The sequence below is a fragment of the Argiope bruennichi genome, chromosome X2 (genome assembly GCF_947563725.1).
Source record: "Argiope bruennichi chromosome X2, qqArgBrue1.1, whole genome shotgun sequence".
Classification (NCBI taxonomy): domain Eukaryota; kingdom Metazoa; phylum Arthropoda; class Arachnida; order Araneae; family Araneidae; genus Argiope; species Argiope bruennichi.
The window spans coordinates 51,234,874-51,250,237 of NC_079163.1; the positions used below are offsets into that span (position 1 = coordinate 51,234,874).

Below are 15,364 nucleotides of genomic sequence, written 5' to 3' on the forward strand. Positions count from 1 at the left end.
TCAGTGTTCTTTCGAAGCTTATGATCAAGAGACAATATGTATTGATATACCAACAGCGACTTCTGGACCTTGGAACAAAGAGATTGAAGAAAAAGGAATATTTCTTAGTGACAAAGAAGTCTGTCTCTATGATTCAATGTCTTCAGTGCATTTGTTGATAGGTGCTGATATAGCCGGTCAACTTTTTACTGGAAAAGTTGCGGATTAGTAGCAATGGAAACGCTACTTGGATGGACTCTTATGGGAAAATTAGAAAATGAAGTGAAAAATGACAGCTACATGACAGTACTGTCTTTACACGTGAACAATAAAAGCATTAGTGATCTTTGGAGTTTGGACACTCTTGGAATATTGGATCCTGCAAATAAACAAAGTCAAATGGAAATTGAGAAAGAAACCGAAAACCTGTTCTTGAATTCTGTTAAACAAGATGGAGATGGTAGATATGTTGTTTCACTACCATGGTTAGAAGATCACCCTGTTCTACCTTCGAACAAAACTCTTGCTGAGAAAAGATTGAAAAATACAGTTGATAGAATCAAAAATCTTGGTATTCTACAGGACTATGAAAATGTTTTTGAAGACTGGAAGAAAGAAGGTATTGTTGAAGAGTTAAATAGTGAAGATCTCAAGGACTCTAAGTGTCACTATCTTCCTCATCGACCTGTCATAAAAGATAATTCAACAACAAGGATGAGACCTGTCTTCGATGGTTCTGCAAAATCGAAATTAAGTCCATCCTTAAATGACTGCCTAATAACAGGTTCAAACCTTGTGGAACTTATTCCATCCCTAATAAATAGGTTTCGTATTGGAAAGTATGGTGTGATCGCCGATATACGCAAAGCTTTTCTACAGATTCAGCTGAATGACAGTGACAAGGATTATCTGCGATTTCTTTGGTGGCAAAATAATTCTTGCCACCAATCAAATAATGTCAAAATCTACAGACATTGCCGCGTAGTGTTTGGGATCAAATCAAGTCCATTCCTTTTAGGGGCGACATTGAATCACCTATTAGATGGAGTTTCTGATTGCTACAAGATGACAGCTCAACACCTACAGAAATCTATGTATGTTGACAATTGTGTGGCTAGTGTTAAAAGCGAAGCTGACTTGACAAAGTTTATAAATGAATCCACAAAAGTCATGGCTCTCGGAAAATTTGATTGACGTGGCTGGCAATACAATTCTTTTGAGTCCTTAAAAGACAATTGTAATGAATCTCAAGATGCTTCTCTTACCTTACAAGACGTTCCAGTTCTTGGTTTTCTTTGGAACATTGAAAGGGACACGTTAAAAATTGATGTCAGAAGTGACACGCAGAGTGAATCTGTGAAAGTAACAAAGAGATATATTCTCTCAAAATGTCACAAAATATTTGACCCTATTGGAATTACTGCCCCCATAACTTTAATTCCAAAAATATTGCTCCAAGAAACGTGGAAAATTAAGGCTGATTGGGATTATATTCTTCCAGAAGAAATTGTTCATAAATTTGAAAAATGGGACAGACAATTACATCAGTTAAACAAACTAGAAATACCAAGATGGATTCAGGGGCATAAGAACTCAAAACATAGTTTGCATGTATTTTGTGACGCTAGTCAACAAGCCTATGCTACTTGCATTTTTTTAAGATCTGTGAACCAACAAGGAGTTACTTGTCATTTAGTAGTAGCAAAATCACGAATAGCACCTCTAAAAAGTATTTCCATTTCCAGATTAGAGCTATTGGGTTGTTGCATCGGCTTCAGGCTTGCTAAAAGTATTTGCACCGATTTAGAAGAACTTGGTGACATACCTGCTTATTACTGGTCAGATTCCATGAACTGTTTGTATTGGATTAAAAATGATGAGCAATGGGCAACGTTTGTAATGAACCGATTAAAGGAAATTAAATCGGTCAGTGAATATCATTAATGGAATCACGTACCAGGAAATATAAACCCAGCTGACTTACCTTCGAGAGCCTGTTCAGTTAATACTTTGATAGCTCGAAGATGGTGGGAAGGTCCAGCCTGGTTAACAGAGGAAGAAGAATTGTGGCCCATGTCTAATTTATCCCCTGACAAGAATGTCGTCAATGCAGAAAAGAAAAAAAATCAGTTGTCACTTCTCTGTTTGTGTCAGATTACATTAGAGAATTCTTAATAAGATTTTCGTCATTTGAGAAGCTGGTTCGAGTTAATGCATGGATGATCAGGTTTTGCAGAAACAGTAAACTAGCAAAATCTTGTCGTGTAACAGACATACTGACTCCTGACAAACTGAAGGAAGCAGAAACAAAAATCGTGTTGATTGTAAAAAAAACATCATTCGTTTCCGGTAAGAACGAAGGTCTAAAAAATATCCAATATATTGTTGACCAAAATGGATTATTAAGAATGAAAACCAGGTTAACATTTCCAGGATTAAAACTGTCAAGAGACTTGATCTTTGATCTTAATTTAGTTTTGAGTTTTAAAATTTCAGACTCAAAAGGTAGGAGTGTTGCGTACGCGAGCGAAATTGTATACAACTCAACCCGGAGTTTCTTGTCAAAAGAGAACAACTACAACTTCTACTTTCTTCTTGTAAATAATTTGAATAGAGTGTTCGTTATACAAAATGTGAGTTTTTCATTTGAAAGAGTAAAAGTATCTTTGAAGTAATTAAGATATTATTTACCCTTAATTTAAACGTGTCCACTTGTGATAAAAGATCCTAACTTATTTTACGAGTCAAAAGAATCTGATTATCCAGCGTTTTTTAGTAATTTGAAGTTAGTTTTGGTTTGTGTATTATTGAATGCTGGTATTAATGGTGATATTGGCTGTTGCGCCTTACTCATTTTTATTGTCTGAATATTTATCAGCTTTATTTATTTATTTTTTGGTTGATTATTTATCAGCTTGATTTATTTATTGGCTGATTATTTATCAGCTTGATTTATTAATTTTACAGTATTTTTGATTTTGGCAACTTTTTTAGATGGTTTCCTGGTTCTTCGTTTTTTTCTTGGTGGTGTTTTGGATATCTGTTTCTTAGGTGTGGGTGGACGCTTTATACATGTGCGGTTCGCTTAGGACTTAATTTTTTAACCTTGGCGGGCCTTGGAATAGACTGAGATTGGGATTTGTTGTGTAAATATTTAATTTTATCAATTTTTAAAAATAATTATTTATGGTCTAATGTGTTTGTGTTTTACATTTCTTTAACAATACTGCATGTTGAATATAAACATTTTTTGCATTTCCTTTTATAGGTATGAAAAGTTATGAAAGGGGCTTAGTTTATCTTAGGACATAAAGAGGCAAGTGTGTATATTTTTGTTTTTCTGTAATATTTTTAAGTTTTTTTTTTTTTTATTTCATTACCACTTTGTGTTCAGAATTCAAGAAATGATACACCAAATCATGATTAATAATAATATATAACTGGTAATAAACAATGCTGATAAATATTCAGACAATAAAAATGGGTAAGACGCAACAGCCAATTACCCCACTAACAAAAGCAAGAAACAGGACAAAATATCGTTCGTCTGACCACCGACTCACTCGAGGGGTGGTGACGTTTTATAAGCCAGTTAACAACTACGAGACATAAGTAATTACTTCTGTCTTGTGGTCATGTTATTCGACTACAAACCCAATCAATGCTTGTTCAGTCCTCGGTATAACCGAATCGTTACAGAGCTAAACTAATCTTGGGACATTCAGAGGTAGGTGTGCATATTTTTGTGTTTCTTTCATATTTTCAAGTTTTTTTTATTCAGTCAACACTTTATGTTCATATTAAATGTGTTCAAATGTAAGGAATCCGAAAAAAGTAACATGAATTATAAATTGGACCTTTGTTCATGAATTCAAGAAATGATACAACAAATCATGAACTTATGGTATAAAATCAATGTTTTTTTTCTTGCCACTTTCTATATGTATTTTTCATTTCTCGTGCTTGTTGCTGCTGCTACAGAATGTCCGATCTCATTATTCTCATTTTAATATTTCTTCTAATTGTATTGTTCACTTAAAATGTTTGTATTAAAGAAAATAAATCTAAGACTTTCTTTTCATTAGAAATATTCGAACATTTCTGTATGTTATTAAGACTGATTATGTTTTTCACTCCAGTATATTCTTTTCTCAGCTTTTTTATAAGATTAAAGATTGAAAATAGTGCTTTTTAAGATATAATGTATTTTAAAATGTAGTGGTTTTTTTTTTTTTTTTGGCATGTCGCAAAAAGTATACTCAGTTATTATTAGATTTGAATTTTAATTATATCTAATATCTGTGTTACATACTAATGTCGATGCAGGATGAAATCTGCTTTCCCTCTGATGAACTTAATAATTAATCTATCTTTCGAAAAAACTGAGATTGGGATTTGGTGTGTAAATATTTAATTGTATGAATTTTTAAAAATAATTTTTTATGACCTTATGTGTTTTGCATTTCTTTAGCAATACTGCAAGTTGAATATAAACATTTTTCACATTTCCTTTTATAAGTATGAAAAGTTATGAAAGGGACTTGGTTGAAATGCAAAGAAGGAGCGAAACTAATCTTAAGACATTAAGAAGCAGTTGTGTATATTTTTGTTTTTCTTTCATATTTTGAATGTTTTTTTTAAATTTAATGAACACTTATCTTTAATATTTAAATGTGTTCTAATGAAAGGGATCAGAAAAAAGTAACATGAATTATAATTTGGACCTTTGTACATGAATTCGAGAAATGATACAACAAATCATGAACTTACGGTATAAAATCAATGTTTTTTTTCTTCTTGCCACTTTCTATATGTATTTTTCATTTCTCGTGCTTGTTGCTGTTGCTGCTACAGAATGTCCGATCTCATTTTTCTCATTTTAATATTTCTTCTGATTGTACCTTTCACTTAAAATGTTTGTATTAAAGAAAATACTGTTTACTTGCAGGTTTTTGTCTTTAGTTTCTTGATGAACAGTTGGAAACATAAATATTGACAATGAATTCCTGTTTATTTCTATCTAAGAAACACATTAGGATAGGGAGCAAAATTTTACTGATAGCGTAGTCCAGCCTATGTGGAAAAGGTTCTGGCTCTTCTGAACATTTCAAAAAGGGTTATAGCCATCAAAATACAATGAAACAGTATCAGATTTTAATGCTGATAGTGGGAAAATATTTCTAATATAATAACGGATACATTCTAGGCATTTGAAGAAAATGAGCTGAGTAACTAATTTTATGCTCGCAAAGTAAATGCAGAAATAAAGTGATGTAAATGCAAAATAAGTGAAGACACGAGTCTAGCATTATCATCTCGAAAAACACTCATTAAATCTCTTGAGGGGTAATTAAAGTATAGATGATTTTTCATTCAACATTTAACTCTTGAGTTTAAAAAAAATGGCCTTTCTTCTTGTTGCTTAATTTAAGGGATACTTCTTAATGATTAAATTTATCATTGCGAGTCACTGTATTATAACTTCTCTTAGCTTTTTTCATCCTTCTGAGTCCCTACGCTTACTTTGAATTACAAATATCATTATTACTTTCTTTTTCCATTTATTTATTGTAATTGGTTTTAAATATATCACAATATAACAGAAAAGTGTTGAAAATTATTTTAGAGTAGTATTGTGTGTCTCTAATTATATTTGGACAAATGGTGTATTAAATAACAAATTTCAGTTTATATTATACGTCAATTTTTATATTAAAATCTAAAAGTATCTTAATTAATGTATTAAAATATTAATAAAGTGATTTATTGTCTACCACAGATGAGCCAGGAGAAAGGAGGTTTCAATATCTGTGTGTCTAATAGCAATATACAGAACAAATTGTTGAGAGTGACCAGATTTGAGAATAGATATATTTGGGAGGTTAGGAATCTGTGCATTAGTGCCTCCACCTGCTTTTTTGGATTAGATTTTCATTTAAAAATTAAGTGAAATTTAAGTAAATTTTCATAAGGTGGAACTACTGAACAAAAAATTTTTATACTATTTTTAAATAGAAACCTTTATCATTCCCATGATATTTATTGGTTTAAATATTGAGATGTTTATTTAATTTTTAAAACAAAATTACCTTGATCAATGACCAAGGTTTTTCAAAGAAAAAGTTTTATATACATCCCATGTGAGACAAATGGGAGAACAATCAATAAAAGCAACAAACAAAACAGACTATAGCAGAAAAGGGAAGATAGAACTAATATTTTGTGATTCACTAACTGCTAAAAAAGAAGAGGTTTTTATGAAAATATAAATTTTTAGGAATCTATCTATTGATATTAAACTTCATAACACAGCTTTATAAAGATTTTCTATTATAATTAATTATAGATCATTCAATTAAAATAACATTTAAATACTTTTTCTTTAGCCCATACAAATGTTTTGTTTTGTAAATGTATAAATATTTACTAATTACATATCACTTTCTATATGTATTGTTATTCCTTATTCTTGTTGCTTCTGCTACAGAATATTAGATCTCATTATTCTCATTTTAATATTTTACTTCTACTTTTACCGTTCACATGAAATGTTTGTATTAAAGAAAATACTTCTAAGTCTCCACTTATTAAAATCACTCATCATGCTAAAATAAAAGGAAATAATAATAATTTCTTAAATATTCATAGAACTTTTAAACAAATGTTGAAATATAAAGGCAGAATGTAATTAACGTCAATTATTAAAAATATGAAATCTGTCTTGAATATGAGTTTTTTATTCCAGCAAGTAAGTGAATTTTGCTGGAACTCGTTTCATGTGACACAATTTCAAATGAATATGTAATCTACATAGAGAGAAAACTTTATTTTGTAATTAAATAAAACTGAATTTTCAAAACATAAATTAAAAATTAATGAAGTTTTGACACCATATGAACAAAAAATGAGGTCATCAAGGATGTTCTATTTTATAATTATGCAAGTTAGTTTTGTTTTGTTGTATTAATCAAAATGTAATAAAGAAACAAGCTTATTGTGCAAAAAAATCAATATTCTAAATACTTAGTAAATCAAAACTAAATATATTTTTAAAATATTAGTTCAATCTATTGACCTAGATGCAAAGTCAATCAAGTTATTTAGATATCAATGATATAAAGTCCAATTTAATATTGGTGTAAATCATTTATGATCCTTGGTATAAAATAAAATATAACAAGTCGTCAAATCCATTAAAAGAGAGAAGAAATTTTTTTCTAAATATTTAACAACATAAAATAAAACACGTGAATAATTTGAAGAGAAATTTTGAGTTGAATTTGAAGAGAAAATTCAAATTAAAAATTGAAAAGTTGACTCGTATGTGCTGTAAATAAGATGAAATGAAAATAATTTGCACATAATTTCTTCAATATTGATACAACTACTAAACTGTTGTTTGAATACAGTGGGAGTATGCTATTTATATCAATAATTGGAAAACGATAATGTGTGTTGAACATCAGTTTTTATTCCAAGATCAAATGAATATGTAAACTACATGGTGAGAACACTTTATATTGCAATTGAATAAAGCTACATTTTCAAAGCAGAAATTTAAAACTGAATGAAGGTTAGGCACCATATGAACAATAAATGAGGTCATCAAGAATGTGCGAAATAATAACTATGCAAGTTAGTTTTGTTATGTTGTATTATTCAATATGTATATATATATATATATATATAAAAAAAACCCCTTGTTGAGCAAAAAAAAAAAAAAAAAAAAAAAAATCAAATATTTATTGAATCAAAACTAAATATATTTTTATAATAAGTTCAATTTGTTGGCTTATGAGCAAAATAAATCAAATTATTAAGCTATTAATGGTATGAATTCCATTTTAATATTCTTGTATCTTATCCTTGGTATCTAATTACAAAAAATAACAGATAATCAAATTTATAAATGGAGAATATTTTTAGTAGAAAAATATACAAACCGTAACTTTTATGGAAAACATTTTCCTCAACTTGAAACTACCCAGAATTTTCGTGCTATAAACAAAAGGAAATGATAATCATTTGCAACTGATTACTTAAATATACAATTATTAATTGCTTTTGTGAATAAAATGGCAGTATGTAATTTAAATCAATAATTGGAAAATGAAAATGTGTGTTCAGCATGAGTTTTTTATTCTAAAATCAAATGATTATGTAATCTGCATAGAGAGAAATTTTATATTGCAATGGAATGAAGTTGAATTTTAGTGAAATTAAAAACAAAATGTGATTTCACACTAAATGAAGAATTAACGAGACATTCACTGAAAATGTGTTGTATAATAATTAAGTAAATTATCTTTGATATGGGGTATCTGTCGAAATGTATCAAAAAAAGAACCTTATTGTGCAAAAAATTAAATATTCCAAATTCTTAGTAAATCAAAATTAAACAGATTTTTATAATATTAGGCCAATATTTTGACCCAGGAGCAAAATCAATCAGATTGTTTAAGTTATCAGTGGCATAAAGTCCAATTTAATATTCATGTAAATCATTTAGGATACTTGGTATCATATAAAATGTGACAATTAATCAAATCCATTAAAAAAAGAGAGCAGTTCATTCTAAGCATTTAACAAAACCAAATAAAAGTAAACACCTATCAATTGAAAAAAAAATGCCTCCAAATAATAAAAATTAGAATTATCATGCTATAAATAAAATGAAATGATAGTAATTTGCAAATAATTTCTTAAATTTTCACATAATTATTAAACATTTTTGTAAATAAAATGCAGGTAGTAATTTTTTTCAATAATTGAAAAATGAAAATGTGTATTGAACATCAGTTTTTATTTCAAGTTCAAATGAATATATAATCTCTGTAAAGAGATATCTTTATGTTGCAGTAAAATAAAGTTGAATTTTAGCGAAATTAAAAACCAAGCACGATTTGACACCAAGTGAACAATAATTGAAAGATTTAGTTATGATGTGTGATATCATAATTTTGTTTTGTGGTATCGACAAAATGTAACAAAGAAACAGGATTATAGTGAAAAAAAATTCCTAAAAATAGAAGTCATGATTATGTGGCCAAAGATGGATAGCACGACATCATTGAGCTGACGGAAGAATATAGAAAGAACTCCCGAAAACTTTATGGAGGTGTGTTCTGTACTGCAGCAAGAAGTTGCAGTATTAGATTTGATCTAGAAAAAAGAAAATCACAACTTCAACAGAGCAGCAGCCTTCCAGTGAAATAAGGGAGATACTGAAAGTTACTGTCTTATCACCCTTATAAGGTAGTAGCTATACACATTCTAATTAATTTACGAATAATGCTATTCTTCATTTTCGCTAAATTTCGAAGCGTATCCAAAGACAAATGTCTTTAGACAGTTTTCTTGTAAAAAAAAGGCATGCATTAAAATGCAGTGTGTGTGTGTAATGGGACAGACTGTCCTGTTTTACATGGTTTTCTCTGGATAGATTTTTTTTTTTTTTTTGTGCGTAACAAGGATGTAGCATTTTTTCGAATAAGATTCTAGAACGAATTTCGCTTATTACGTAAGGTACCACTATACATGTTTCTTTAAATATATAAACAATATTACACAAAGTGTTTAATCAAATAAATTATTTGATAATGAATTAAGAAAATGAAGGGGAAAAAAAAAAGAGACAAGTTAATTAACAAATTCGGACTCTGCTTCTTCAAGTGAATGTTAATTCTAACTTAAACAAGCAATGTCTGGAACTTTTAATCGTCTTGATTTTTTGTTTTTCTTTTGCTGTTGTTGTTGTTCTTTGTCTTAAATTATTTATCACCATTTTCCCTTTGTTAAAGTTATTCATCATGATCCATTGCAGAATTAGAGCAAAGAGACATACGTCTGTTAGCAGTAAGAGAGCAGCGTAAAATAGAAGCAAACATTCTGATGAGAAATTAGATCAACATTGACTAATTATAAATTGCTCTTGCAACATTTGAAACGAATTCCCGATGAAGACCGATGTAATGTAAATATTTTATTTTTACCATTAAAATGTCAAATATTAGAATAATATTTGAAAATTCAATCGTAATTTGGAAGATATAAAAAATTAAACCTTAAATTTTGCGCAAAATATAGAACACAATGCTATATGCCTTTAGAAAAATTAGGAGCTTTCAGAGTCCCCCTCAATAAATAAAGGGTTAGTATAAAAATGTCTTATGAGAGTTGCATTCAGCAACATATCCAGACAATGAATCCGCAAAATATTTAATTTCATTCTTCTAAACAGAGCATTTTAGAATAAATCTTTACTGTTAACTTCAATAATAATTCATGCTAATGTCAAAAGAATCTGATGATCCAGCGTTTTTTAGTAATTTGAAGTTAGTTTCGGTTTGTGTATTGTTGAATGCTGGTACAACGTAACTAATGGCGTCCGCGACAGTACTTGTATAATTTGATGTGGATAATAAGTGAGAAAAGGGCAAGTGAATTTTGAATTTAAGTAATTTATTGTACTTTGAATTTGTTTAAGATAAAAATGGAAAATTTTAAAAAGAAAAGAACTGTTGCACGTTCAGCATTTACACGTTTATATAACTATTAATGATGTGATTTCTAAAGATGGTGCCAATTTAACGGACGATTTTGATTTATTGGCCGAATTTGAGCTACTTGGCGAAAATTATAACGATCTTTGTGTACTGAATGATGAAATTATGAATTTAATGTTGCTTGAAACAGAAACGAAACCAGATGACTTGGATGCTGAAACTTTTGCTGCAGATGAATATAAGCTGCAGATGAATTAAGCGAATCAACATTATTTTTAAAAAGGAAAGTAATAACTATGAAGAAAGTGATGACTCTAGTTCTGTTCAGAGTATTTCTAAAAGAAAATTTAAGTTACCTTTACTGGAATTAAAGTTTGGTGGTGAAATCAAAGACTGGTTGCCAATTTGGGGTCAGTTTAGTAAAATTGATAGTGACCCAAATATTGACGAGGCTGATAAACTTCAATATTTGGTACAAGCTACATTGCTTTCTACTAGAGCTAGAGAGTTAGTTGAAAGTTTTCCACCTTCAAAGGAAAATTATCACAAAGCAATAGACTCGTTAAAATCTCGATTTGGACGAGATGACTTACTTGTCGAATTCTATGTTCGGGAACTTTTGAAGTTAACAATTTCTATGAATTCTAGGGATCAAAGGTTAAAACGTCCTATTTTGTACGATTGGATTGAGACACAGCTTAGAGCTTTAGAAAGTTTTGGAGTAACCACTGAAAAATATGCAGCTATGCACTTTCCTTTAGTTGAATCTTGTTTATCCGAGGAAGTTCTCAGAGCTTAGCAAAGGAATAATAGTTACAGTGATAAAAAAGAAGAATCCCGATTGGAAAAACTAATGCTGTTTTTGAAAAACGGAGAAGAACGAATTAGTCTGGCCATGAAAGGGTTTTCTGTTCCTAAGATTTACTCATTGAAAAAAACCAATGCACACTGCTGCCGGGCTTTTTGCTGGAAGTCAAAGCTCTACTAATTGTGTTTTTTGCAACGAAAAGAATCATGAAAGTGAAAATTGCAAACTTGCTTTGAATTTAGATTTACAGGAAAAAACAACTTTGCTGGCAAAGAAGAAATGCTGTTATCGATGTTTCAGGATTGGACATATGGTAAGGCAGTGTACAAATGAAATTAAATGTTCCCAGTGTCAAAGAAAACATTATAATGTTATGTGTCCTGAAATGAAGCATTTTGAATCCACTGGTTCCGATAAAATAGTCAACAAGGCTGTGGCAAATTCAAAGGAAAAATACAATACCTTGGCGAATCCAACTTGTTCAGCTGATGTTCTTCTGCAAACTTTAGTAGTATATCTTTATGGTAATGACGGCAATTTTCCTGTGAGAGCGTTAATTGACACAGTCAACCAAAAATCTTCCATAACTAAAGCAACCGCTTCTAAATTGAGTTATGAACCAATTAGAGCTGAAGATGATCCACAATCTTTTTGGTGGTATAGAGAGTAAGCAGAAACATCATTTATACAAAGTGTATGCAAACAGTTTTTAAAAGGACTATCAGTGTTCTTTCGAAGCTTATGATCAAGAGACAATATGTATTGATATACCAACAGCGACTTCTGGACCTTGGAACAAAGAGATTGAAGAAAAAGGAATATTTCTTAGTGACAAAGAAGTCTGTCTCTATGATTCAATGTCTTCAGTGCATTTGTTGATAGGTGCTGATATAGCCGGTCAACTTTTTACTGGAAAAGTTGCGGATTAGTAGCAATGGAAACGCTACTTGGATGGACTCTTATGGGAAAATTAGAAAATGAAGTGAAAAATGACAGCTACATGACAGTACTGTCTTTACACGTGAACAATAAAAGCATTAGTGATCTTTGGAGTTTGGACACTCTTGGAATATTGGATCCTGCAAATAAACAAAGTCAAATGGAAATTGAGAAAGAAACCGAAAACCTGTTCTTGAATTCTGTTAAACAAGATGGAGATGGTAGATATGTTGTTTCACTACCATGGTTAGAAGATCACCCTGTTCTACCTTCGAACAAAACTCTTGCTGAGAAAAGATTGAAAAATACAGTTGATAGAATCAAAAATCTTGGTATTCTACAGGACTATGAAAATGTTTTTGAAGACTGGAAGAAAGAAGGTATTGTTGAAGAGTTAAATAGTGAAGATCTCAAGGACTCTAAGTGTCACTATCTTCCTCATCGACCTGTCATAAAAGATAATTCAACAACAAGGATGAGACCTGTCTTCGATGGTTCTGCAAAATCGAAATTAAGTCCATCCTTAAATGACTGCCTAATAACAGGTTCAAACCTTGTGGAACTTATTCCATCCCTAATAAATAGGTTTCGTATTGGAAAGTATGGTGTGATCGCCGATATACGCAAAGCTTTTCTACAGATTCAGCTGAATGACAGTGACAAGGATTATCTGCGATTTCTTTGGTGGCAAAATAATTCTTGCCACCAATCAAATAATGTCAAAATCTACAGACATTGCCGCGTAGTGTTTGGGATCAAATCAAGTCCATTCCTTTTAGGGGCGACATTGAATCACCTATTAGATGGAGCTTCTGATTGCTACAAGATGACAGCTCAACACCTACAGAAATCTATGTATGTTGACAATTGTGTGGCTAGTGTTAAAAGCGAAGCTGACTTGACAAAGTTTATAAATGAATCCACAAAAGTCATGGCTCTCGGAAAATTTGATTGACGTGGCTGGCAATACAATTCTTTTGAGTCCTTAAAAGACAATTGTAATGAATCTCAAGATGCTTCTCTTACCTTACAAGACGTTCCAGTTCTTGGTTTTCTTTGGAACATTGAAAGGGACACGTTAAAAATTGATGTCAGAAGTGACACGCAGAGTGAATCTGTGAAAGTAACAAAGAGATATATTCTCTCAAAATGTCACAAAATATTTGACCCTATTGGAATTACTGCCCCCATAACTTTAATTCCAAAAATATTGCTCCAAGAAACGTGGAAAATTAAGGCTGATTGGGATTATATTCTTCCAGAAGAAATTGTTCATAAATTTGAAAAATGGGACAGACAATTACATCAGTTAAACAAACTAGAAATACCAAGATGGATTCAGGGGCATAAGAACTCAAAACATAGTTTGCATGTATTTTGTGACGCTAGTCAACAAGCCTATGCTACTTGCATTTTTTTAAGATCTGTGAACCAATAAGGAGTTACTTGTCATTTAGTAGTAGCAAAATCACGAATAGCACCTCTAAAAAGTATTTCCATTTCCAGATTAGAGCTATTGGGTTGTTGCATCGGCTTCAGGCTTGCTAAAAGTATTTGCACCGATTTAGAAGAACTTGGTGACATACCTGCTTATTACTGGTCAGATTCCATGAACTGTTTGTATTGGATTAAAAATGATGAGCAATGGGCAACGTTTGTAATGAACCGATTAAAGGAAATTAAATCGGTCAGTGAATATCATTAATGGAATCACGTACCAGGAAATATAAACCCAGCTGACTTACCTTCGAGAGCCTGTTCAGTTAATACTTTGATAGCTCGAAGATGGTGGGAAGGTCCAGCCTGGTTAACAGAGGAAGAAGAATTGTGGCCCATGTCTAATTTATCCCCTGACAAGAATGTCGTCAATGCAGAAAAGAAAAAAAATCAGTTGTCACTTCTCTGTTTGTGTCAGTTTACATTAGAGAATTCTTAATAAGATTTTCGTCATTTGAGAAGCTGGTTCGAGTTAATGCATGGATGATCAGGTTTTGCAGAAACAGTAAACTAGCAAAATCTTGTCGTGTAACAGACATACTGACTCCTGACAAACTGAAGGAAGCAGAAACAAAAATCGTGTTGATTGTAAAAAAAACATCATTCGTTTCCGGTAAGAACGAAGGTCTAAAAAATATCCAATATATTGTTGACCAAAATGGATTATTAAGAATGAAAACCAGGTTAACATTTCCAGGATTAAAACTGTCAAGAGACTTGATCTTTGATCTTAATTTAGTTTTGAGTTTTAAAATTTCAGACTCAAAAGGTAGGAGTGTTGCGTACGCGAGCGAAATTGTATACAACTCAACCCGGAGTTTCTTGTCAAAAGAGAACAACTACAACTTCTACTTTCTTCTTGTAAATAATTTGAATAGAGTGTTCGTTATACAAAATGTGAGTTTTTCATTTGAAAGAGTAAAAGTATCTTTGAAGTAATTAAGATATTATTTACCCTTAATTTAAACGTGTCCACTTGTGATAAAAGATCCTAACTTATTTTACGAGTCAAAAGAATCTGATTATCCAGCGTTTTTTAGTAATTTGAAGTTAGTTTTGGTTTGTGTATTATTGAATGCTGGTATTAATGGTGATATTGGCTGTTGCGCCTTACTCATTTTTATTGTCTGAATATTTATCAGCTTTATTTATTTATTTTTTGGTTGATTATTTATCAGCTTGATTTATTTATTGGCTGATTATTTATCAGCTTGATTTATTAATTTTACAGTATTTTTGATTTTGGCAACTTTTTTAGATGGTTTCCTGGTTCTTCGTTTTTTTCTTGGTGGTGTTTTGGATATCTGTTTCTTAGGTGTGGGTGGACGCTTTATACATGTGCGGTTCGCTTAGGACTTAATTTTTTAACCTTGGCGGGCCTTGGAATAGACTGAGATTGGGATTTGTTGTGTAAATATTTAATTTTATCAATTTTTAAAAATAATTATTTATGGTCTAATGTGTTTGTGTTTTACATTTCTTTAACAATACTGCATGTTGAATATAAACATTTTTTGCATTTCCTTTTATAGGTATGAAAAGTTATGAAAGGGGCTTAGTTTATCTTAGGACATAAAGAGGCAAGTGTGTATATTTTTGTTTTTCTGTAATATTTTTAAGTTTTTTTTTTTTTTTA

General features: G+C 30.8%; 2 protein-coding genes across 2 annotated transcripts; both read left to right on the forward strand.

The window, feature by feature from the left end:
- The first annotated feature begins 213 nt into the window (after positions 1-213).
- Positions 214-1,173, forward strand: LOC129959765 (uncharacterized). The gene has a single exon (XM_056072658.1). The coding sequence runs from the start codon at positions 214-216 to the stop codon at positions 1,171-1,173; it is 960 nt and encodes a 319-aa protein (XP_055928633.1).
- An 11,053-nt stretch (positions 1,174-12,226) lies between these two features.
- On the forward strand, positions 12,227-13,186 carry LOC129959766 (uncharacterized). Its single transcript, XM_056072659.1, has one exon. The coding sequence runs from the start codon at positions 12,227-12,229 to the stop codon at positions 13,184-13,186; it is 960 nt and encodes a 319-aa protein (XP_055928634.1).
- Positions 13,187-15,364: the final 2,178 nt, after the last annotated feature.